This window comes from Stegostoma tigrinum, chromosome 6 (assembly GCF_030684315.1).
Source record: "Stegostoma tigrinum isolate sSteTig4 chromosome 6, sSteTig4.hap1, whole genome shotgun sequence".
NCBI lineage: Eukaryota > Metazoa > Chordata > Chondrichthyes > Orectolobiformes > Stegostomatidae > Stegostoma > Stegostoma tigrinum.
In genome coordinates, this window is record NC_081359.1 from 49,078,553 (window position 1) to 49,099,778 (window position 21,226).

The 21,226-nt window shown below is 40.1% G+C and overlaps 1 protein-coding gene across 7 annotated transcripts in view; it reads right to left on the minus strand.

Moving 5' to 3' along the window:
* Window positions 1-21,226, minus strand: part of fat3a (FAT atypical cadherin 3a) — an 808,281-nt gene that overhangs the window by 125,107 nt on the left and 661,948 nt on the right. For all 7 annotated transcript variants that reach the window (XM_059646553.1, XM_059646555.1, XM_059646551.1 and 4 more), the window contains 2 exons: window positions 20,282-20,492; window positions 11,602-15,684 (listed from right to left, as the gene is read on the minus strand). In XM_059646553.1, the coding sequence (XP_059502536.1) occupies window positions 11,602-15,684; window positions 20,282-20,492 (4,294 nt within the window). The remainder of the gene's footprint in view (window positions 1-11,601; window positions 15,685-20,281; window positions 20,493-21,226) is intronic.

The window sequence follows — 21,226 nt, forward strand, 5'->3', positions numbered from 1 at the left end:
AGACCATGCCCGATAACCTGGCAGATTGGAGGTGGTGAGAGCACTGCAATAGAAATTATGTCTGATTTCCAAGCTATGAAGACTTTATTCAGTCACTGTAAAAAGTTCTAGCCATGGCGAGATAAAAGTCTACTGCTTAAAGTACTCTTTACAGATAGTTTTATGACTGCTTGTCAGGTGACTACCGATTGCTTAAAATGTACATCACATTCCAACTTCCCTGCTGGAAGTGTTCAGAGCTGTTAGGGAGCAGCTTATCCAACTCCACCATTCATCTGTGCTGACGTAGATCAGGACGAAACTTAGCACTACCAACTGGTCCACCGGCAAAAGGAACAACATTCACATCAGCACCAGCTGCCATCACCTCAGCCACTTGCCCCTCCACAAGATAGTGGGAATGGATGCCGAGATTCAGCCAGTTAGAGGTGTGACCCAGCAATGCAGAGATTTCAGGTAGAAGACCAGCTCTTGCACTATGTGTGAACACCAGTGCTCAAAAGTTTCAGGCTCTCGTGGCAGATTGCTGCTAACATTTATGCCTTCATGGAACAGAATCTCCTTTGTAGTGGAGCAAGTGGAGATATCTTGCCAAAAGCCAATGAGTTATCTGTCACTGGAGGGCAACTTGTTGCCTCTGCCTACCTCATATCTCCACTCGTCTCTAAGCTTTAGTCCATTTTTTCTTGCACAGAGGGAAAGCAAGAGGTATATGCACTGTTAAAGCTTGTGTGCCAAAGAGGGGTAAGGACATGGACTTGTTACAGTAATAGGCTGAGGATAAAGGATGAAGAGGGTGAAAAAGAGGCGCAAGCTCTCAGCTGTTTTCACTAAAAGGTGGGACACAGCTTGAGAAGAAGTTAAGTCAGGTAAATTATCTGCTAAAGATGCCAGATTGAAAAAAAAATTATTGGGTATGTCAGATGAAAATGCTGAAATCACTATGACAGGGAAAGGGAACTGGAGAAACAGGTATTAGCTACTGTCACTCAGAGTGACAAATCAAATCTAGATAATTTGGATTTTGATATGCCTCAGAATAATTTAAACTTTGAGGAAATCGTTAAAGAATAGGTTAGGGTAGTGTGCTATCTGTCTCAGGAGCAGAAAACTGCATTGAAAGACTTCTTGCAGCACTATGACGAACTATGTAGAAATAGAATGGGGAAGACTAATAACATAATACATGAGGTTGACGCAGGGACTGCAGTTCCAATGAAACAACATCTCTAACAGGCTTAGTCCTCTCAAAGCAGCACAGGTACAGAAAAAATTGGAAGCAATGCTGCAAGATGTCACTGAGCTGAGTCAAAGAGAGTCAGAGTTCACCGATCGTGTTGGTTTTCAAACCTAATGGTACGCAACAATTCTGTATAGATTATTGGAAGGTTAACGCCATGACTAAATCAGACTCCCTGTCCTCCAGCCTTGAAATTAGGTATGTGGAAAATAAGACAAGCCAATTACATCACAATGTTGGACTTACTTTGCAGTTACTAGAGTGTACCTTTGGCGGAGAGAGCGAAAGATGTTTCTGCTCTTGTAACCCCAAATGGGCTCTTTCAATTCAAAGTAATGCCTTTTGGAATGAAGAACGCACCAGCCATTTTTCAAAGACTTATGAATAGAGTTGTGGTAGGATTGACTAATTGTTCTGGATGTAGGTTTAGGCATTTGTGCAGGAAGTACAGCTGTTCGTGGGTGGCACTCTGTCAGATGGCATTGGTTTCCCACCTTTGGGCCTGTTTTAGTGTATTGTGCCCATAGGTGCGAGCGAGTTTTGAGAAGATTTCATCCAGAACCTCAACCTGAGCTACAAATGTTCTCAAAACTCGCTTGACTAATTGTGCTATGTATATAGCTGACTTAGTGATCTTTAGCCATTTGTTGACAGATCACATGACACGTTTAGCAGACATCTTTTACAGACTATGGAAGAAAAAGTTGGTTATAAACTTGGCAAAGACAGAATTTGTGAAGGTGGAAATGATATCTCAGGACACAACATCAGATATGGACGAATGACAGCGAGTAACGTGAAGACAAAGGTCATCAAGGAAATTTTTAAGACCACCTTTGAAGAAAGAAGTGCTATAATTTTTGGGACTGAGTGGAATTTATAGGAAATTTGTGCCAAGCTTTAGGAGCATGGTGAACTGCTGACAGGTTTGTTAAAGAAAAATTCTGGTGGACAGTACAATGCAAGGAGGTATTTGTGATTTTAAAAGTAGCATTAACCATCTCAAAAGTTTTTTCCATGCCAAATTTCTTGAAACTTTAACAGTCACCATTGCGCATGTGAAATAGGGGTTGGAACTATTTTGTTACGGGAGGATGATTGTGGAATTGAAAGGCCAACCAGTTATTTTTTCAAAAAATCTCAACATCCACCAGAAACAATATTCAACCATTGAAAAGGACTTGAGTTTGATCGTAGCCTTATAACGTTTTAATGTTTACATTGCAAACAATGCATCAGAGATGGTTGTGTACACTGATCACAATCTTTTGACATTTTTGTAAAGTGTTAAAGACAAGAACACCAGACTATTTCATTGGAGTCTTATGTTACAAGCATTTAAATTACAGATTGTACATGCTGCGGCTTATGAAAATGTTAGTGCAGATGCAATATTGTGGATTCAAAAGAAAACCTTGTAAGTAGGAGAGAAATGGTAGTGTTCAATGTTATATGTATACAGAATTAGTTTGAAATGTGTAAATCTAGATTAACGGCCTATAGGTTCAGTAATAATGGCAGTAAGGTTTAGACAAAAAAAAGGCCATCTTTTCAACATGATGGTTTGTTTTATTCCTTAAGAAGAGGTGGTGTTGCGAAGTTGGGTAGAGTATTTGTGGATTGGAAGGCAGGACATTAGAATTTGACGCTTGTAAAATGATACTGGGGAAGAATGTGTAGTCCCTTTAAAACATGATGTGCTTTTTGTAGGTTTAGAGATTAAAATAAAATGTCTGCAGGCAGTAGTTTGCGGGTTTGCAGGTGTATAGAGCTCCTGAAATCGAAACATTTGTATCAAAGGCTGTATGGTTAGCAATCCAGGCAGCAGTTTTGTTTTGTTAGCAGGGCAACCAGTTTGAATATAAGCCAAATAACTTAAACAAGGTACTTAGAGACTAAAAACCAATTAAATTTAAATCTAATTGAATAGGATTGATCCTTTGTTGTCAAAATTAAGAAATTGAAATATCATCAAGGGTATATGACAAAAAGGGTATTTGAAAATCAGTGTAAGAGCAATGGCATCTGATAGAATTAACAACCAACAGCTCTAAAGAGGCTCTCACAGAATTCTCTAAGCCTCAGAGTAACCATCATCTAACTACAGGTACAGTGGCGCTCTAGCTAATTTTCCTGACACAAGAATTTGACAGAGAAAGATATTTATGACCGAAGATCAATAGAGGAGGCACATAATATTCCAGCAGACATATGCTGGCTGTAATTTAAGATTAGATTAGATTACCTACAGTGTGGAAACAGGCCCTCCGGCCCAACAAGTCCACACCGCCCCTTGCAGCATGCCACCCAGACCCATCCCCCCTATAACCCACACACACCCCTGAGCACTATGGGCAATTCAGCATGGCCAATCCACCTAGTCAGCACACCTTTGGATTGTGGGAGGAAACGGGAGCACCCGGAGGAAACCCACGCAGACACGGGGAGAATGTGCAAACTCCACACAGAAAGTTACCTGAGGCTGGAATCGAACCCGGGTACTTGGTGCTGTGAGGCTGCAGTGCTAACCACTGAGCCACTGTGCTGCCCCAGTATCACAACTGCTTTCTTAGTTACTTGTGTGAAACACTTCTATCACAGTACCTCTGCCGAGAGTTTACTTAGTATATTTTTGTGTTTTGAAAATTTGATCTGCACTTTGGAGTTCTGATCAATCAGATCATCATGGGTACAGCATTCAGCTATTATAGATACTCAATTACCTTCAAGATTAGCAACAGAATGCACATATGCATGAGTAGCAGGATCTACAACTATAATGGCCTGCTCCCCAGAGATGCAGGTTGCAGGAAGCCATTACCAGTATTCTGTAGATGGAGGATATGCTTCTTCAAAATACCTGAGACTTGGGCTATCATGTTAGATGATGGCAGAGATTTACGACTCGTGGAAACAAATCTTCAAACCTGATCTGGAAACAATCGGTTTCAAAGCCACCATCATCCTCTGTGTTGGAGACAGTGCATGACCCTGCAAGTCAACAAACCATAAATGCACAAGACAAGTGACTGATGAGAGATAATGGGAACTGCAGATGCTGGAGAATCCAAGCTAAAGAAGTGTGGGGCTGGATGAACCTTTTCTGATGAATGGTCTAGGCCTGAAATGTCAGCTTTTGTGCTCCTAAGATGCTGCTGTGTTCATCCAGCCCCACACTTTGTTACAAGTGACTGATAGGTTGTTTGACAGAGCTAGCAATTGTGTATCTGCGGCAATGCTAGCTAGAAGGAGTTGTTGCTTGGATGTATGTTTCTGGAAAGCTTCTGGGAGGTGCAGGACATCATCTGCTGCATACATTTAGGAACTGAGGTACCCATAGATCAGCCAGGAGTGATTATCAACCACAAGCTTTCATTGCATCGATGTACACCTGGTATTTAGGCAGATTGGTGCAAGCTGTCATGACACTTTTTTGTCTTGAGCCAGTCTGCCTTCCTTCCTTCAATGACACATCCTTCCCTGATATGCTCAATGCTTTCTATGCTTGGTTCAAATAGAATGCCAGTGGTATGGTTTCACCTGCACCAACAGCCCTGGATGCACTTATGCCCACTGCCACCACTGCACATGTCAGATTGATCTTCCTGGAAATCAACCCTCAGAAAATGACAGGCTCTGAAGAAGTCCCCAGCTTTTAGATCCTGGGTGGACCAACTGGCAGATGTATTCAACAATACCTTCATCCTCTTCCTCCTATAAGCTGATGTCCCCATCTGCTTCAAGACCACCATCACCCTAGTACCTAAAGAAAGCACATGCAGCATGCCTTAATGACTACCACCCAGTGGCTCTGATCTGCACAGTCATGAGGTTTGAGAGGCTGCTCATGGTCCACATGAACTCTAGTCTCCCAACCTGCCTCGATCTCCTGCAATTTGCTAACACAGACAAAACAAGTCCACCCTTAAACAAGAACACCCTTTCCCTAGCCCTGCACTCATCACCAAAACAGCTGGGCAGCAAGGACACCTAGGTCAGACTCTTTTTCATTGACTACCTTCAACACCATTTAGTTAGTCACTAATAGTCCCCATTCGCCCTCCCAGCCTGATCGTTATCAACTCCTTTGTCTGTCCAACTGTCTCTCTCTCTCTCTCTCTCTGGGCTCTATCCTATTGTTTACTCCCTGCCCCACCTACCTCCCTACTTTCTGCATATAAACTAATGTTTTCCCAGCCACCATCAGTTCTGAGGAAGGGTCACTGGACCCAAAATGTTAATTGTGTTTTTTCCTTCACAGATGCTACCAGACTTGCTGGGCTTTTCCAGCAACTTAGTTTTTGTTCAAAATGCAGAGTACTTGGTGTTAGCTCTGCCCTCTCCATCTGGATCCTCTGCTTTCTGATCCACAGACTGCAATCAATGAATGTAGACAACTGCATCTCCTCCCACAATAACACTCAACACTGAAGCCCCTCAGACCCCGCTTGTACTCCCTGCACACTCATGACTATGTTAGCAAATTCCAAATGAGCATCTACAAGTTTGCTGATGACATCATTGTGGTAGGACAGATATCTAACAGTGATAAATCAGAATAAGTTATAATCCCACCGTGAAGCCTCTTCCAAGGTTGCCCACCTTGAAGTAGTTATCCTCTCCATCCTCCATTTCTGAAGAAGGGTCCTGACCCAAAGCGTCAAACTTCCTGCTCCTCTGATGCTGCCTGGCCTGCTTTGTTCCTCCAGCTATGCTATCTCTTCCATCTATGGACTCCATTTACATGGCTCATTGTGCAGAAAGGCTGACAATGTCATCAAAGACCCATTGTATCCAGTAATGCTCTCCTACAACCTCTTCCATCAGGCAGAAGATACAGAAGCTTGAATACATGCACCAGCAGGTTCATGAACAGCTTCCTCCCAGCTGTTATTAGACTGATGAATGGACTCTAATTTCAAATAATGCAATACTTGCTAATGTTGATCTTGCCTAGCCCACACCCTGTGCAGTGTAACCTGTATGCCTCCAATTTATTTTCCTTTCTCTATGATCTGTCTGTAGTGCTCCTAAACAAAGTTTTTCACTGTACATAGATACACCTAACAATAAGTAAATAATCAAATCAAATTGTGACCGCTTTCAGCCTGGTGCATTCTCAACTTGTCCTGAAGACTACAAAAAATTCAAGTTGTACCAAATACAATTTGACTTCATTATTTTGGAGATATTTTGGGACAGATAATGGTGCTTTTACATGGGAATACTAGTGCAGCAGAGTGGAAACTACAGCGCATTGTTTCTTTTCAAGAAAGAATCTGCTGATTGTACTTGAAATCAGACTTAATTTTACCTTTAGACACTTATCCACATAATAACATATTGTCTATGGTTTCAACTGCTGTTCATTTCTAAATAGAACTGTGCACAAAGAGCAGTGGGCATGAATGATTTCACTGATAATGTATCAAAGTCTGAATACCAACCTACTTATTTTATTCATACATTACTTTTCCCTTCAAGATGTAGGCGTAGGTAATAAGCATAATCCTAATTGCCCTAATATGGTAGTGGATCTTCTTCTTGAACCAATGCTTATTATTTGTAGTGATTTGAAACTAAATGGCTCGCTCAGCCATTTCTCATTGCAATTAAGAGTTGACAACATTGTTGTGGGATGGAAACCACAAACCTCAGAACATTAGACATTTCTCATACCATCAGTGCCATCTGACTACATATTTCATGTTTCAGGTACATTTTTTCACATACCTAAAAGAGGTGGCAATGTTAGAGTGAATGTCATTTTTTTCTGCACCTTATTTAATGGCCAATGTGAAAAGGCTTTGGAAGTAGAAACATTATGCAGATTATTGATCATTTTTCCGGAGTACAGTTTTAGACTATTCACGTTTCCAGGCTAATTAGTTCACATCTCTTAGTAATTTTAGGGCAGTATCATATCCACTATTCTACTGTACCCTATATTTGCAGAGTCAACATTAAACACTTAGTGTTGTGACTTTTGAATAAAAGTTTGATGAAGAATAAATACATCATATGCTGCTTTGGTGAGATCATCTTTTGATGCTGTGAACTAGAACTGCTGGATTCTTAATCCCAATTACACTCATCCATATGTTGGATTTATGCTACATGCGGGAGGCTTTTAAAGAGACGTTGATTAGAGTGCAGGACAGACATGTCCTTGTGAAAATGAGGGACAGAAAGGGCAAGATTAGGGAACCATGGATGACAGGTGAAATTGTGAGACTAGCAAAGAGGAAAAAGGAAGCATACGTTATGTCTAGGTAACTGAAAACAGACGAAGCTTTGGAAGAATAACGGGAAGATAGGACCAATCTGAAACAAGGAATTAAGAGGGCTAAAAGAGGTCATGAAATATCTTTAGCAAACAGGGTTAAGGAAAATTCCAGAGCCTTTTATTCGTACACAAGGAGCAAAAGGGTAACAAGAGAAAGGGTTGGCCCACTCAAGGACAAAGGAGGGAAGTTATGTGAGGGGGTCAGAGAAAATGAATGAGATTCTTAATGAGTACTTTGCGTTGATATTCACCGAGGAAAGAGGCATGATGGATATTGAGGTGAGGGATAGATGTTTGATTACTCTTGGTCAAGTCGGCATAAGGAGGGGTAAGTGTTGGGTATTCTAAAAGGCATTAGGGTGGACAAGTCCAGATGGGATCTATCCCAGGTTACTGAGGGAAGTGAGAGAGGAAACAGCTGGGGCCTTAACAGAAATCTTTGCAGCATCCTTGAGTACAGGTGATGTCCTGGAGGACTGGAGAATTGCTAATATTGTCCCCTTAAGAAGGGTAGCAAGGATAATGCAGGTAACGTTAGACTGGTGAGCCTGATGTCAGTGGTGGGGACGCTGCTGGAGAAGATGCTGAGGGATAAGATCTATTTACATTTGGAAGAAAATGGACTTATTTGTGACAGGAAGCATGGTTTTGTCAGGGAAGGAGATGTCTTACCATTTTGATAGAATTCTTTGAGGAAGTGACAAAGTTGATAAATGAGGGAAAGGCTGTAGATGTCATATACATGGACTTCAGCAAGGTGTTTGATAAGGTTCCCCATGGTAGGCTGATGGAGAAAGTGAAGTCGCATGGGGTTCAGGTTGTACTAGCTAGATGGATAGAGAACTGGCTGGGCAACAGAAGGCAGTTGTAGTGGAAGGGAGTTTCTCAAAATGGAGAACTGTGACCAGTTGTGTTCTACAGAGATCCGTGTTGGGACCACTGTTTTTGGGATATACATAAATGATCTGGAGGAAGGTATAGATGGGCTGATTAGCAAGTTTGCAGATGGCACTAAGACTGGTGGAGTAGCAGATAGTGAAGGGGACTGTCGGAGAATGCAGCAGAATATAGTTAGATTGGAGAGTTGGGCAGAGAAATGACAGATGGAGTTCAATCCAGGCAAATGCAAGGTGATGCATTTTAGAAGATCCAATTCAAGAGCAAACTATATGGTAAATGGAAAAGCCCAGTGGGAAAATTGATGCACAAAGAGATCTGGGTGTTCAGGTCCATTGTACTCTGAAGGTGGCAATGCAGGTCAATAGGGTGGTCAAGGCGGCATATGGCATGCTTTCGTTCATCGGACAGGGTATTGAGTACAAGAGTTGGCAGGTCTTGTTACAGTTGTATAGGACTTTGGTTCGACCATATTTGGAATACTGCATACAGTTCTGGTCGCCACATTACCAAAAGATGTGGCTGCTTTGGAGAGGGTGCAGAGGAGATTCACCAGGATGTTACCTGATATGGAGGTTGCAAGCTATGAAGAGAGGTTGAGTAGATTATGATTATTTACATTAGAAAGACAGAGGTCAATGGGGGGACCTGATTGAGGTCTACAAAATCATGTGAGGTATAGACAGGGTGGATAGCAAGAAACTTTTTCCCCCCAGAGTGGGGGACTCAATTGCTAGGGGTCACAATTTCAAGGTGAGAGGGAAAAATTTTAAGGGAGATATGCATGGAAAGTTCATTACGCAGAGGGTTGTGGGTGCCTGGAGCGCGTTGCCAGCAGAGGTGGTAGAGGCAGGCATAATAGCATCATCTCAACAGATACATGAATGGGCAGGGAGTAGAGGCATACAAGTCTTTGGAAAATAGTTGACAGGTTTAGATTGAGGACCTGGATGAGTGTAGGCTTGGAGGGCCGAAGGGCCTGTTCCTATGCTGTAATTTTCCATTGCTGCCTCACTCTCTTTCCTGCTAGGCTCCCCTTTCAATCAACTCTTGTCCAATCCTCCCTCATGTCTCTTTAGTTACCTTCACTCAATTGTTATACTTTTCCATGTGATTACACATTCTCCCTCTCAAACTACAGGGTGAATTCTATCATATCGTGTCACTTCACTTTTCACTCCCTAATCCATCTACCTCATTAAACATCACAAAATCCAGAATTGTCAGAGTGTTCTCATTCCTGGTATAATTAAATTTTATGCTGGAACTAAATCAAATGCTGTTTGGCTACAGCCATAGTTCTGGTCACTGCATTATGAAAGGATGTGATTACACTGGACAGAGGACACAGGAAATTTACCAGGATGCTTCTTGTGTTGGGTGATCTGAGACACGAGGAAAGCCTGATTCGGCAGGTGTTGTTTTTCTCAGAAGATTGAAGTTTGAGGGAAGACCTGAGACAGGTGTATAAGATTACGAGTGTGGAGGAAAAAATATTACATCACGAAGGTAGATGGGAATTTAGGCCAAGGCAGAAATTACGTTGCAAATGTAGACGGGAATTTAGGCCAACACAGAAAGGGCAGACATGGGAGAAACTGATGGCGTAGAGAAAGAATTTTTAATTAGTTTAGCATGTGGGGTTTTAATGAGCTTAGCAAAAGTCGGGAGGTAGTTACTCAGACTGCATTAGCACTACGTGCATGTAATCTTAGCTAGAGCTAGAGGATGATCTCTTGATTATATTGTCACGATACCAAGGTTTTAGGCTGAATTAGAGATGTCCCTTGTATCCCTGTGGAGCCTAGTTACTGATCAAACTGCATATCACTCCCTATGATAGTTGCATGCCGAAGGTCATTTGAAGAAGTAATTATTAAGGTATTTGTAAGACAGCATTCCTGTTACCTTGAGCAGCGCCTGTTTTCTTTAAACTTACAATGAATGAATTGACAAACACAAGATGTCACGGGAACACCCTGCTCTGAAGTTAATGGAATAAAAGAGATTGTTAAACTCTGCATTAGCAGAGTTGGGTGCTGGAGGAGATTGACACTCACTCTCCTTGGTACCAAGTAAGAAAATAAATGCTTCAAACGGAAGCTGGAGTCAAGTCTCATTATTTGTTAAGTAGAAATAATAAAAATTTCTACAACAATGAGGGGCATAGGATGGGAAGGGACTTTTTCCCCTTCATAGGTGGGTCAATAATCAGGGGTCATAGGTTTAAGGTAAAAGCTAAAAGAAGAATTGAGGTAAACCTTCTCATTCAGAGGGTGGTGGGAGTTTGGAAATCACCATCTGAAAGTGTGGTTGAGTCTACCACTATTAACATTTAAACAAGTGTTTAGATGTTGCCATAGGGTCCAGGGCTATGGACCAAAAGCTGGAAAGCTGAATTAGTATAGCCAGATTGATGTTGACCAATATGAACATGATAGGCCAATTGGCCTCATTCTATGCTGTAAAAATCTATGGATCTAAAAACGTAGCAGGGGTTTGGGGGAATTGGACAAGGTGAGTTAGTCTTAGAAAGGGTTGGCCCATATGGAATTTGACAAAAAAATCTACTCTGGCACTGTAATCAGTTTGATTGTATTTTACACTTTGAAAATAATATCTCTCTGTTTCAATCTCCAAATGCTGGTATTTTGTCCTCTGCCCTGTTTTAAAAAAAGAGTGTAATTTGAGAATCAGGGACATGTATTTCTAAATTTAGTATTTGGTCAACAATCCTTTTTTTGGTAAGTTCCATGAAAACTACAATATAAAACAATGGCGTTATTTATGATTTAGACAATAGTGCAAAGTTAACATTGCATTTACTAAACATGCAAAATTTGATTCTTTAAAAAGATCTATATTTGGTAAAAACGCAGAACACATCACTGTTGTTGCAACTTGTTCGATCAATTTACCAGATGAAACTGGTGTGAATGGGAACAAATTAGATTCAATAACATTTAACTACATCTAATGTAATTTATCTATCATATATGTAAATTTCATCTGCATTCATATAAAATACCATGTAAAGTTGGTATCATGCAAATTAATTTTGTCCATCTAAAGGCTATTAAAATGAATTGAGACACCAATAATAAAGCAGTATTTGTGAACTAAGTAAACCTACAGTCTAAGATGCAAAGATTATCCAAACAGTATATTCAGATCTTACCTGTAATATGATAGCTGACTTGGCGGTTGATTGCAGATGTGTCATCATCTCTTGTGCTAAGGACTGCAATAACTTCGCCAGGTGAATCACTTTCTTTAACAGATCCCCTATATATGTCATTCACAAAATGTGGAGCATTGTCATTTATGTCAGTCACAACTACTTGAACTATCGCTGTTGAGGACAGCGATATCATCCTACCATTGTCCAAAGCTACCACTGTAAAAGTGTAGGTTGGATGCCTTTCATGGTCAAGGTCTTTAAGTGTTCTGATCCAGCCACTGTTGTTGTCAATAGCAAATATTTCTTTAACTTCTTCAAGTTCTGACTGACCTTCTGGCAGCAAACTGTATACAACTTGTCCATTAACTCCTGAATCTGTATCAACTGCTTGGATTTGAATTACTTTGGTGCCTATAGGCATACCTTCCATGACCACAGCCTCATATGGATTGGTCTGAAAGATAGGTTTGTTGTCATTCAAATCCACAACTTCAATTTTAACATTAGTTGTTAAAATGATGTCTGTTTTCCCATTGTGCACTGTGACTGTGACCAAAAACTTATAAGAAGGAGTTGTTTCGTAATCAAGTCTCTTGTCCAGTTTTAAAATGCCAATGTGTGAATCAATCACAAATATTCCATCTTGATTATTTTTTGACAATCCTCCATTAATTATGTTAAACAAAAGATTCTGGTGAGCCAAAACTTGGATTGTACCAACTGTACTTCCTATAGGGGTATCCTCTGGTAGCACAAATGTATACTGATGCTGCAAAAAAGCTGGAAGATCTGTTTCAGGAGGAAGCACATGAAAATATACAGGAACCAGAACACTTCGCATAGGGATACCACAATCTGAAGCTTTTACAAAGAAGGAAAGAACTGTATTTTCTAAATGGTCAAAATTTCCCTTTGTGACAATCCATCCAGTTTCATGATCAATGTCTACTGCATTTTCGACATAATCTGATTCTTCACAATACAACGAGTATATGATCTTTGCATTTTCCCGCTCATCCGGATCAAAGGCCTCCACCTGGATGATCAACGACCCTTTTGTCACATCTGCTTTGACACTTGTCCTGTATTCTGAGGCCAGAAACTGGGGAGCATTGTCATTGTCATCTACCAGAATGACTTTCACAGTGCAATATGCTGCTCTACCACCACCATCGACAGCCATCACTGTAACATTAATCTCTCTCTCCACAGGAAATTCTCTGTTTAGCTTTTCAGTTACAATCATCTGACCTGCAGAATTAATAGAGAACCGATCTCTTGCAAAATCATTCACTATGAAGTAATTAATATTCCCATATTCTCCCGAATCTCCATCAGTAGCCATTGCCTGAATCACCTTGCTTCCAATGGCAGAGTTCTCTCTCATTTCCACCACATACTCATTGCTTGAAAAGACGGGACTATATAAATTTGCACCAAGTACATTGATGTGCACTTGAGCAGTGCTAGTAAAAACTCCATCTGATACAGAAACATTCAAGTTGTACACAGAATCCATTCTTTGCTTGCGATGGTTGGAAAGTGTAATAATGCCTCTTTTGTTGTTCATGACAAAATTCATATGATCATTACCAGATAGGATACTGTACTCTAATTTCTCAGCATCAGAGCTATCGACATCAGATGCCTGGACGCATGTTACAAAATGACCACGTGGTGCAAGTTCATTCACATAGGACTCATAGAGAAGCTGGTTGAAGACTGGGGGGCTATCATTCATATCAGTTACATAAACAACAACTGGGACATCAGTACTCATTGGGGGAATGCCATTGTCTGTTGCTCTAGCTACAAAATTATATTGTCGAATGAGCTCATAGTCTAGCATGCGCGATGTTAAAATCAATCCACTTGTGCTGTCTATGTGAAAGTAGTCCGTGCTGTTTAAATTGTCCTGGACAATCTGATAGCGTATTAGTCTTCCATTTTCAGAATCTGCATCCAAAGCTATGACTTGCAGTACGGGGGTTCCAACCATTGAGGATTCAGAAAGGGTTGCTTCATACCTAGTTTTTTCAAAAACTGGAGGGTTGTCATTAACATCGATTACAGATATATCCACAGTCGCCTCAGCATGAGCACCTGTTAGAGAGTCTGTTGTCTTTACAGTTATTTTATAGCTGGATTCAGTTTCATAGTCCAGAGGGCGAATGACACTAATGACGCCTGTTTCAAAATTTATACTGAATTGATTTAAGGAATTTCCATCAGTAATGGTATATATTAGATTTTGACCTTCAGGACTTGATGCATTGATACTGAGTACAGGGGTGAACGCCGGTATGTCTTCATTTACAGTTCTTGAATAAAAGGGTTTTTCAAAGACAGGCATTGCTTTGTTAACTACTGTGATAGGCAGTTCTGCAAATGTGGAAAGAGAAGGAGTACCTCCATCTTTGGCAATGACTATAACATTATACTCAACATTGGATAAATCAAATTCAAAAGGTTTCTTTAACATAACAATACCTGTATATTGATTAATCTCAAAGTGACCATATCCATCCCTAAGAAAATAAGTTACCTCCCCATTTTTACTCTTGTCATGATCAACGGCTGTAATGTGATAAATAACAGCACCTTGTTCTGCATCAACCTGAACAGCAGCGTAATAAGGCAGGCCTATAAATACTGGGGGATTATCATTAATATCTTCAACCTGGACTTGAATGACTACTCTTGCAACACACCAGGGATCATGCTCACGACTTGCTTCCACTACTAATTCATAAAATTCTTGTTCTTCCCTGTCAAATGACACAGGCATTGTTTGCACAATTCCTGAAGTAGATTTAATTGTAAACTTGTCACCAGGATTCAGTATCCGGTATTTCAGTGGCTCATTAAGCATGTTACCCACTGCATTTACCACTGCTACTTTTTTTATTTCCATGCTATTCTCCAAGATGGAAGAAGAATAGAAACTTTGAGTGAATTGCAGACCACTGTCAATTGCATCTTTCACTCTTATTTTTATCAGAGCTGTGCTGCTGAAAGTCCCGTCAGATACATGAACAGTAAGTCTATAGAGTTCTTCAATAAGAGTGTGATTCCTTACGGTGACCAATCCACTTTTCAGATCAATCAAGAAATAGTTTCCTGTATTTCCATCAATTAGCGTATAAGTTAATTCTGATAATATTTGAAAATCTGGATCTGTGGCTGACACAGTGAGAACCTCAACACCGCTATATGTTGGCAGAAGAAGAACAGCTTCATAAACGTCTTGGCTGAATTTTGGTGGCGAGTCATTGATGTCAATCACATAAATGGTAACCTCTGCCGGAGTTTCAGCTATGAGCTGTGGACTTCCGCTGTCTCTGACATGCACTTGAAAATGGAAAATTGGAATTGTTTCATGATCTAGATGTGCTATAGTCCTGATTGCACCTGTACTTGAATCAACTGAAAAATATTTATTTGCCGTAGATTCAACAATTTGATAGACAAGCAATGCATTCTGGTTACAATCAGCATCAGCGGCTCTTATAACAAGTGGTTTGTTGCCAGCAATCAACACAGCACTGTTGACTGGAGCAGCCTCACTAATGCTGCCAGAGTACTGTGAATGCAGAAATATTGGAAGATTGTCATTTTCATCAAGAACATGAATACTGACTGTAACATTTGAAGACATTCCTGCCATATTGGATGCCTGAACAATCAGCTGATAGAAGGGAATGTGTTCATAATCAAGTGCTTTCTGAACACTAATGACTCCAGAATAAGGGTTTATTGCGAAGACACTTTCTGGATTTCCACTTCTTATTTCATAAACTATAGTGGATTTACTCACTGCTGAGATCATAATCACTGAAGTCCCAGTACAGGCATTTTCATTGATCTCGATTGTGTATTCTTTCTCAACGAACTTCGGTTGTGCATTGTCTGAAAGAGTCACAGAGACACGTACTATTGCTGTAGCAGAAAGTGCTGGGAAGCCTTGATCAGAAGCTTTAACAGTCAAAATGTACTGTCCAAGGGATGAGAGATCAAGTTCTTTAGAAACAGTAATAATTCCCAAAACTGGTTCAATTTTAAAAGTATTTTCATTGTTTCCTGTAAAAGGAGAGAGAATAATTCCAAATTTAAAGTAAAAGCTATGTTTTTTGCAGACATTAGACAAAAACTACACTGTTTTAAGAAAGTTGACTGCTTAATTTAAAATTGGCATTTTTACCTTGATTTGCAAACAGTTTTAGCCACTAAGAGACAGATATACTTAAAACAAAATTTCAGAATATTTATTTAATATTTGGATTAATTTATAACCAGTAGAAATCTCCGATTTCAACTCCTGCAGTACACATGATGTGGCACTGTCATTTCAGAGAGAAGTGGTAGCTGATCAGCAGGATATTTAGTTTTGGAATGCAAAATGAAAAAGCATTTAAGAATGGAAAGGAGGATATGAGGAATGATTTATCTGCAATATAAAGGGGAACCCAAAAGGTTTTAATATAAATTATTTGGGATAAAAAAGGATATATTCTCATGAAAGCAGATCAAGAGCTTGCATGGAGAGACTGAATGATTATGTATCCATTTTCACAAATAAGAATGAAGTTAATGGAGATAACAAGGAGTACAGCTGGATGAACACAGCAGGCCAAGCATCATCAAAGGAGCAGAAAAGCTGACGTTTTAGTCCAGACCCGAAATGTCAGCTTTCCTGCTCCTCTGATGCTGTTTGGCCTGTTGTGTTCATCCAGCTCTACACCTTTTATCTCAGATTCTCCAGCATTGGCAGTTTCTACTATCTCTGAAGTTAATGGATTGTTTCTAAACTCTGATGCAATTGAATGATTTTGTGTAAAGTTGGGTTTCACTCTTGGGCAGGATGGAAGGGTGCTGCACAGAACAGGCTCCTTTCCCTTTCCAACTCAAAAATTGTTTGGAAAATGTGTCCAATCCACACCAATAGCAAGCTGTGGAAGACAACAGCAAGGTTTGAGAGGGACTTCAACCCCTCACTCAGAAACTGACTGGCTGGTCACTTCTGGGTTCTGTTAGGACAGCAGCCAGGCCCATCAAGAAAACAGTGTAGATCTCACAGTGGAGCAATTCCCAAGCTTTGGCAAGTATGGTGTTTTCTTCTGATGGAATGTGGGATGTGGGACATGGGGGGAGATGAGTAAAGGATATTCATTGTCCCACACTTTCTAAGCTTTGTAGAAACTGATCGTATAATCCTACCATGTTAAGGTATCAACAGCGTAATAAAGGGGTCAATTGAAATTTGGAGGGATAATTAGAGGTTTAGGATAGGATAAAAATTGGTGCTAAATAGGTTGAAATCACTGCAGGTTAAAAAGTTACCAGTCCAGATGGGCTACATCAAATATTGTTACAGAAAGACAAGCAGGGTAAGAGAACAGACCATAATCCTTATGAAACTGGTGCCAGAGGACAGGTGAATTACAAACATTGTAATTCTGTTCAAAAAGAGCTCTGCTGGTGTTCATCCACCTCATACCAATATTCAGAAAACTAAAAGAGACCATTGGCAGGAACAAAATGAATTCAGATTTAGGCAAGAATGGTTAATAAAGACAGGCAGCAAGGATTTGTTCAGTGCAAATCATGTCTAATTAGGCTGATTCAGACCATTGATGAAAATATGGAGAAGGCAGTTTGAACGTAGTGTCATAGATATTTTATATATAGACTTTCAAAAGGCATTAACAAATGTTTGTTCAGGAAATAGAAGCACATGGTGTCAAAGTTATGTAGTGACCTGGGCAGAAAATTGCCTAAAGAACAGAAGGCAAAGACTAGTGATGAATGGATTTATGTTTGACTACTGAAACAAATTCAGGGAGGTTCCCCAGGGTTGATCATAGGGTACTGCTTATTGTCAGCATACAAGTTACGTGGAGTTGGCTTTTGGGAGTACAATTTTTCACAACTTGTAGATAAATAGTTGATGACCTGCTAACTATTGTGCAGGATTGTAGCAGATCTCATGAGGGAAGACTGGTGAATTGGAAGGCACATAGCAGATATAAATTATTACAAATTAGGTGAAGTAATGTACTTTGAAAAAAACACTATGAAGAAGCATTATAATTTGTTGACAATTTTTTTTTGAAGATAGTGCAAAAGCAGAAGAACCTATGGGTGTACGCATAAATGTTTCAAAGGGTAGGGAATCTAATGGAGCAGTTAAGGTTACATTATGGTGTCCCTGGCTTTTAAAATAAGGATATTAGGCATAAAAACAGAGATCTCTTGTTCAACCTTTACAGATTATGGTTGGATTTCAGCTGATGTATTTTGTACAATTTTGGGCATTACACTTTATGAAGGATAAAAGACTGGGATTGTTCTTCTGGGAGGAGATGGGTTGAGACTAGAAGGAAGAATTGTTATTAGTGGATTCAACATTATGAAGAATTTTGATTTGACTGGGGCAAAACTATTTCCTTTGGTAAGTGATCAATATCAGAAATCATGGGTTTAAAGTAGTTGGCAAAAGAACTGGAGAGGAAATTAGAAGAAATTTATTTACACCATCTACAAGCCATAGGTAATGGGCGCAATGGAATATTCCCCACTTGGTTGATGGTTTCAGCTCCAATAACTCTGATGTAGTTTGGCAAGATCCAGGACAAAGCTGCCCCCTTGACTGGCACCACACCAACTTCCTTGACCACCGTCAGGGAAGTAGTGGCAACAGTTTATGCAATATACAAAATGCTATTCTGCCTGAATTCATGAAACATGGAAATCTAGCTCTTCAGCAGCAGTTTTTCATCTGCTGGAGGGAGTAAGTAGAGCCTCAGGGTATGAATGATGCAAATATTGTGTCATGTTCCAGAACAAGGTCAATCACCGTGCTTGCAGAAGTATCGACACATCTCCCTGTCAAGCATGATGGCGAAAAGTATTTGCATGTGTTGTATCATAAAGCTGCAGATTTTGGCTGAACAAATCTAACCTCAATTCCAGCATGTTTATAGTGCCTCAGTGGTTAGCACTGCTGCTCACAGAACCAGGAATCCGGGTTCGATTCTACCCTTGGGTGATTGTCAGTGTGGAGTTTGCACATTCTCCCTGTGTCTGTGTGCTTTCCTCTCAGTGCTCTGGCTTCCTCCCACAGTCCAAAGATGTGCAGGCTAGGTAGATTGGTTATGCTAAATTGCCCAATGTGTTCAGAGATGTGTAGATTAGGTGGATTATAAAGTAGTGGGTCTGGGCGGTATGCTCTGAGGGTTGGTGTGGACTTTTTGGGTCGGAGGGCCTGTTTCCCACACCGTCGGATTCAATGAATCTACAACTGCCTTGACATCCTTAGCCCCGCAACGGCAGAGAAAATGCTGCCAGGGCATTTGAGTATGGAAACAGAGATGTTCTATTTAATCTGGACAAAATGGTCTTCCTTCCAAATATTAGCATAATTTTCTCTTCCTACACCAACGTGAAAGATATGATCAGCTTTGACAATGTAGCATCAGAACTCTGAGTTCTGCAGTGAGGTAAACAACATTGTGTTCTGGTGCTGATACCCTGGCAGTTCTTCTGTTTGTTGCTGTTGTATGCCTTCAGTATTCAAAATGTGCCCAATTTCCCTTTCAATTCAAACGGGTCTAGCCAACCACCTGAGTGCCTATGTTCCAACATGTACTATTCCATGGAGACAAAAGACTATTTGAATGAGAAGCCTGATACTGTTCTAGGCAGAATCCCTAATACAGGACATTGCTACATACTGTGGGATTTCAATCCTGTGTTGACAGGGACCATGTGGTATGACACCCCTGCTTCAGACACTGTGGCACTGGAAAGATAAATGGAACTGTAGAAGAAGCTACTTGAGCTTTGCTGACCTTAATGTGTGGGCAGCCTTTTTGCTTTGAATGAAAAGGCTTCTTTTGATGTGTCAGCAGGTATTCTGTATCCTACTCAGTGATGCTTTAACTGCATGTATTAAGGAGACAGTTACATCTGGTATCACTTTTCTGACACCTGGATGTCTCAGAATACTTTATGGCATAACAAAGTGTGGAGCTGGATGAACACAGCAGGCCAAGCAGCATCTTAGGAGCACAAAAGCTGACGTTTCAGGCCTAGGCTCTTCTGCAGTTCCCATTATCTCTGATACTTTATGGCATGGTTTGTTTTGAAAGAAGATTTTAGTTGTCCAAATCTCAGGGTAGTTGTAATGCTCAAGTAGTCATTGTCAACTTTTACAGAGTCAGAGCTTTTTACAGAATGATTAAAACTCTTTAGCCTATTGTGAGAGTACTCAGCAGGAGCCAATTGATAACGAGTAGGTTTGATTACTGTTGATGACCAACTACAGGCCTTGATTTTTAAATGTACAAATGTAATGCACAAATAAACAGAAAAAATTTATCTGCTGTAAAGAAAGAAACTCAACAAGCTGTTTCATTAAATGAAACAAATCATTTGATTCAATCTGAAGTTTGGATAGGGTGATCACATTTCCAGTGAACTAATGCATTGGAGCTCCTTGAAGATTTTCTGGATGTTATTCATGATACACAGCTTATTTCAAATTAAGGTAATAGTTTAAACAAAATTTGTTTGTGGCAGAAAACCTAATGTAGAATTATTCAATCCTTATTTACACTGCTAATTTTAGTGCTTATAGTTTTGCAACAACACGGCCTTTTTAAAAATTATTACTTACCACCTTCAATACTGTACAGTAGTTCAGCATTTTGACCTTTGTCCTTGTCCAGGGCTGTAACTTGCAGGACAGCAGAGCCGAAGGTAGCAGACTCAAAGACTGAACTATGATACACAGCACTAGTGAAGTAGGGGGCATGATCGTTGGCATCATCTACATTTATTATAACTCGTACCAAGTTACGTCGATATGGAAATTCTTGATCTCGGACCTTAAAAAATGAATTTAAAAGTTAGAACAACAACATTGTATCATGGCAACAACATCTTCCTTGGTAAAGACAGAAGTAATGGTAGCAGTTGCGCACATTGTTGCATAACCTTCCAATTCTCTTTGGCATCATGGCTTGTGACAGAGATTAGAGAATTACAAATTCCACACTCTTGTTCAGAAAAGGAAGTAAAGATGAACAAGTCAGTGTAACACTGACCACGGAAAGCTCTTAGAAACAATAATTTGGAACAAAATTAACAGTTCCTTGGACAAGCATGAATTAATTTGGTAAAACCACCATTGATTTATTGAAGGCACATCATGTTTAATTAAATTGAGTGAGTTTTTGATGTGGTAACAGGAATGATCGATGAAGGAAACAATCGGTGAACGCATGGATTTTGAAAGGTATTTGAGCATCTAAACTGAAGCCCATGTAACAAAATGTAAACTGCTTATAAACATGAATTCAAAGTTGGCGGACTACCAGAAAACAAAGAGTGGAGGCAAATAATTATTTTTCAGCTTTGAGAGGGTTTATAGCAGGATTCCCCAGAGACCAGTACTAATATATATTTTCTTGATAGATATTAATGGCCAAGACTTAGGTGTACATAGCATAATTTCATAGGTATTGAGAATTTGTGGATGACATGAAACCTGGAAGTTTGTGAACCACAAAAAGAGGATGTTAACAGACTTCAAGAGAACATAGGCTGTTGGAAATATAGT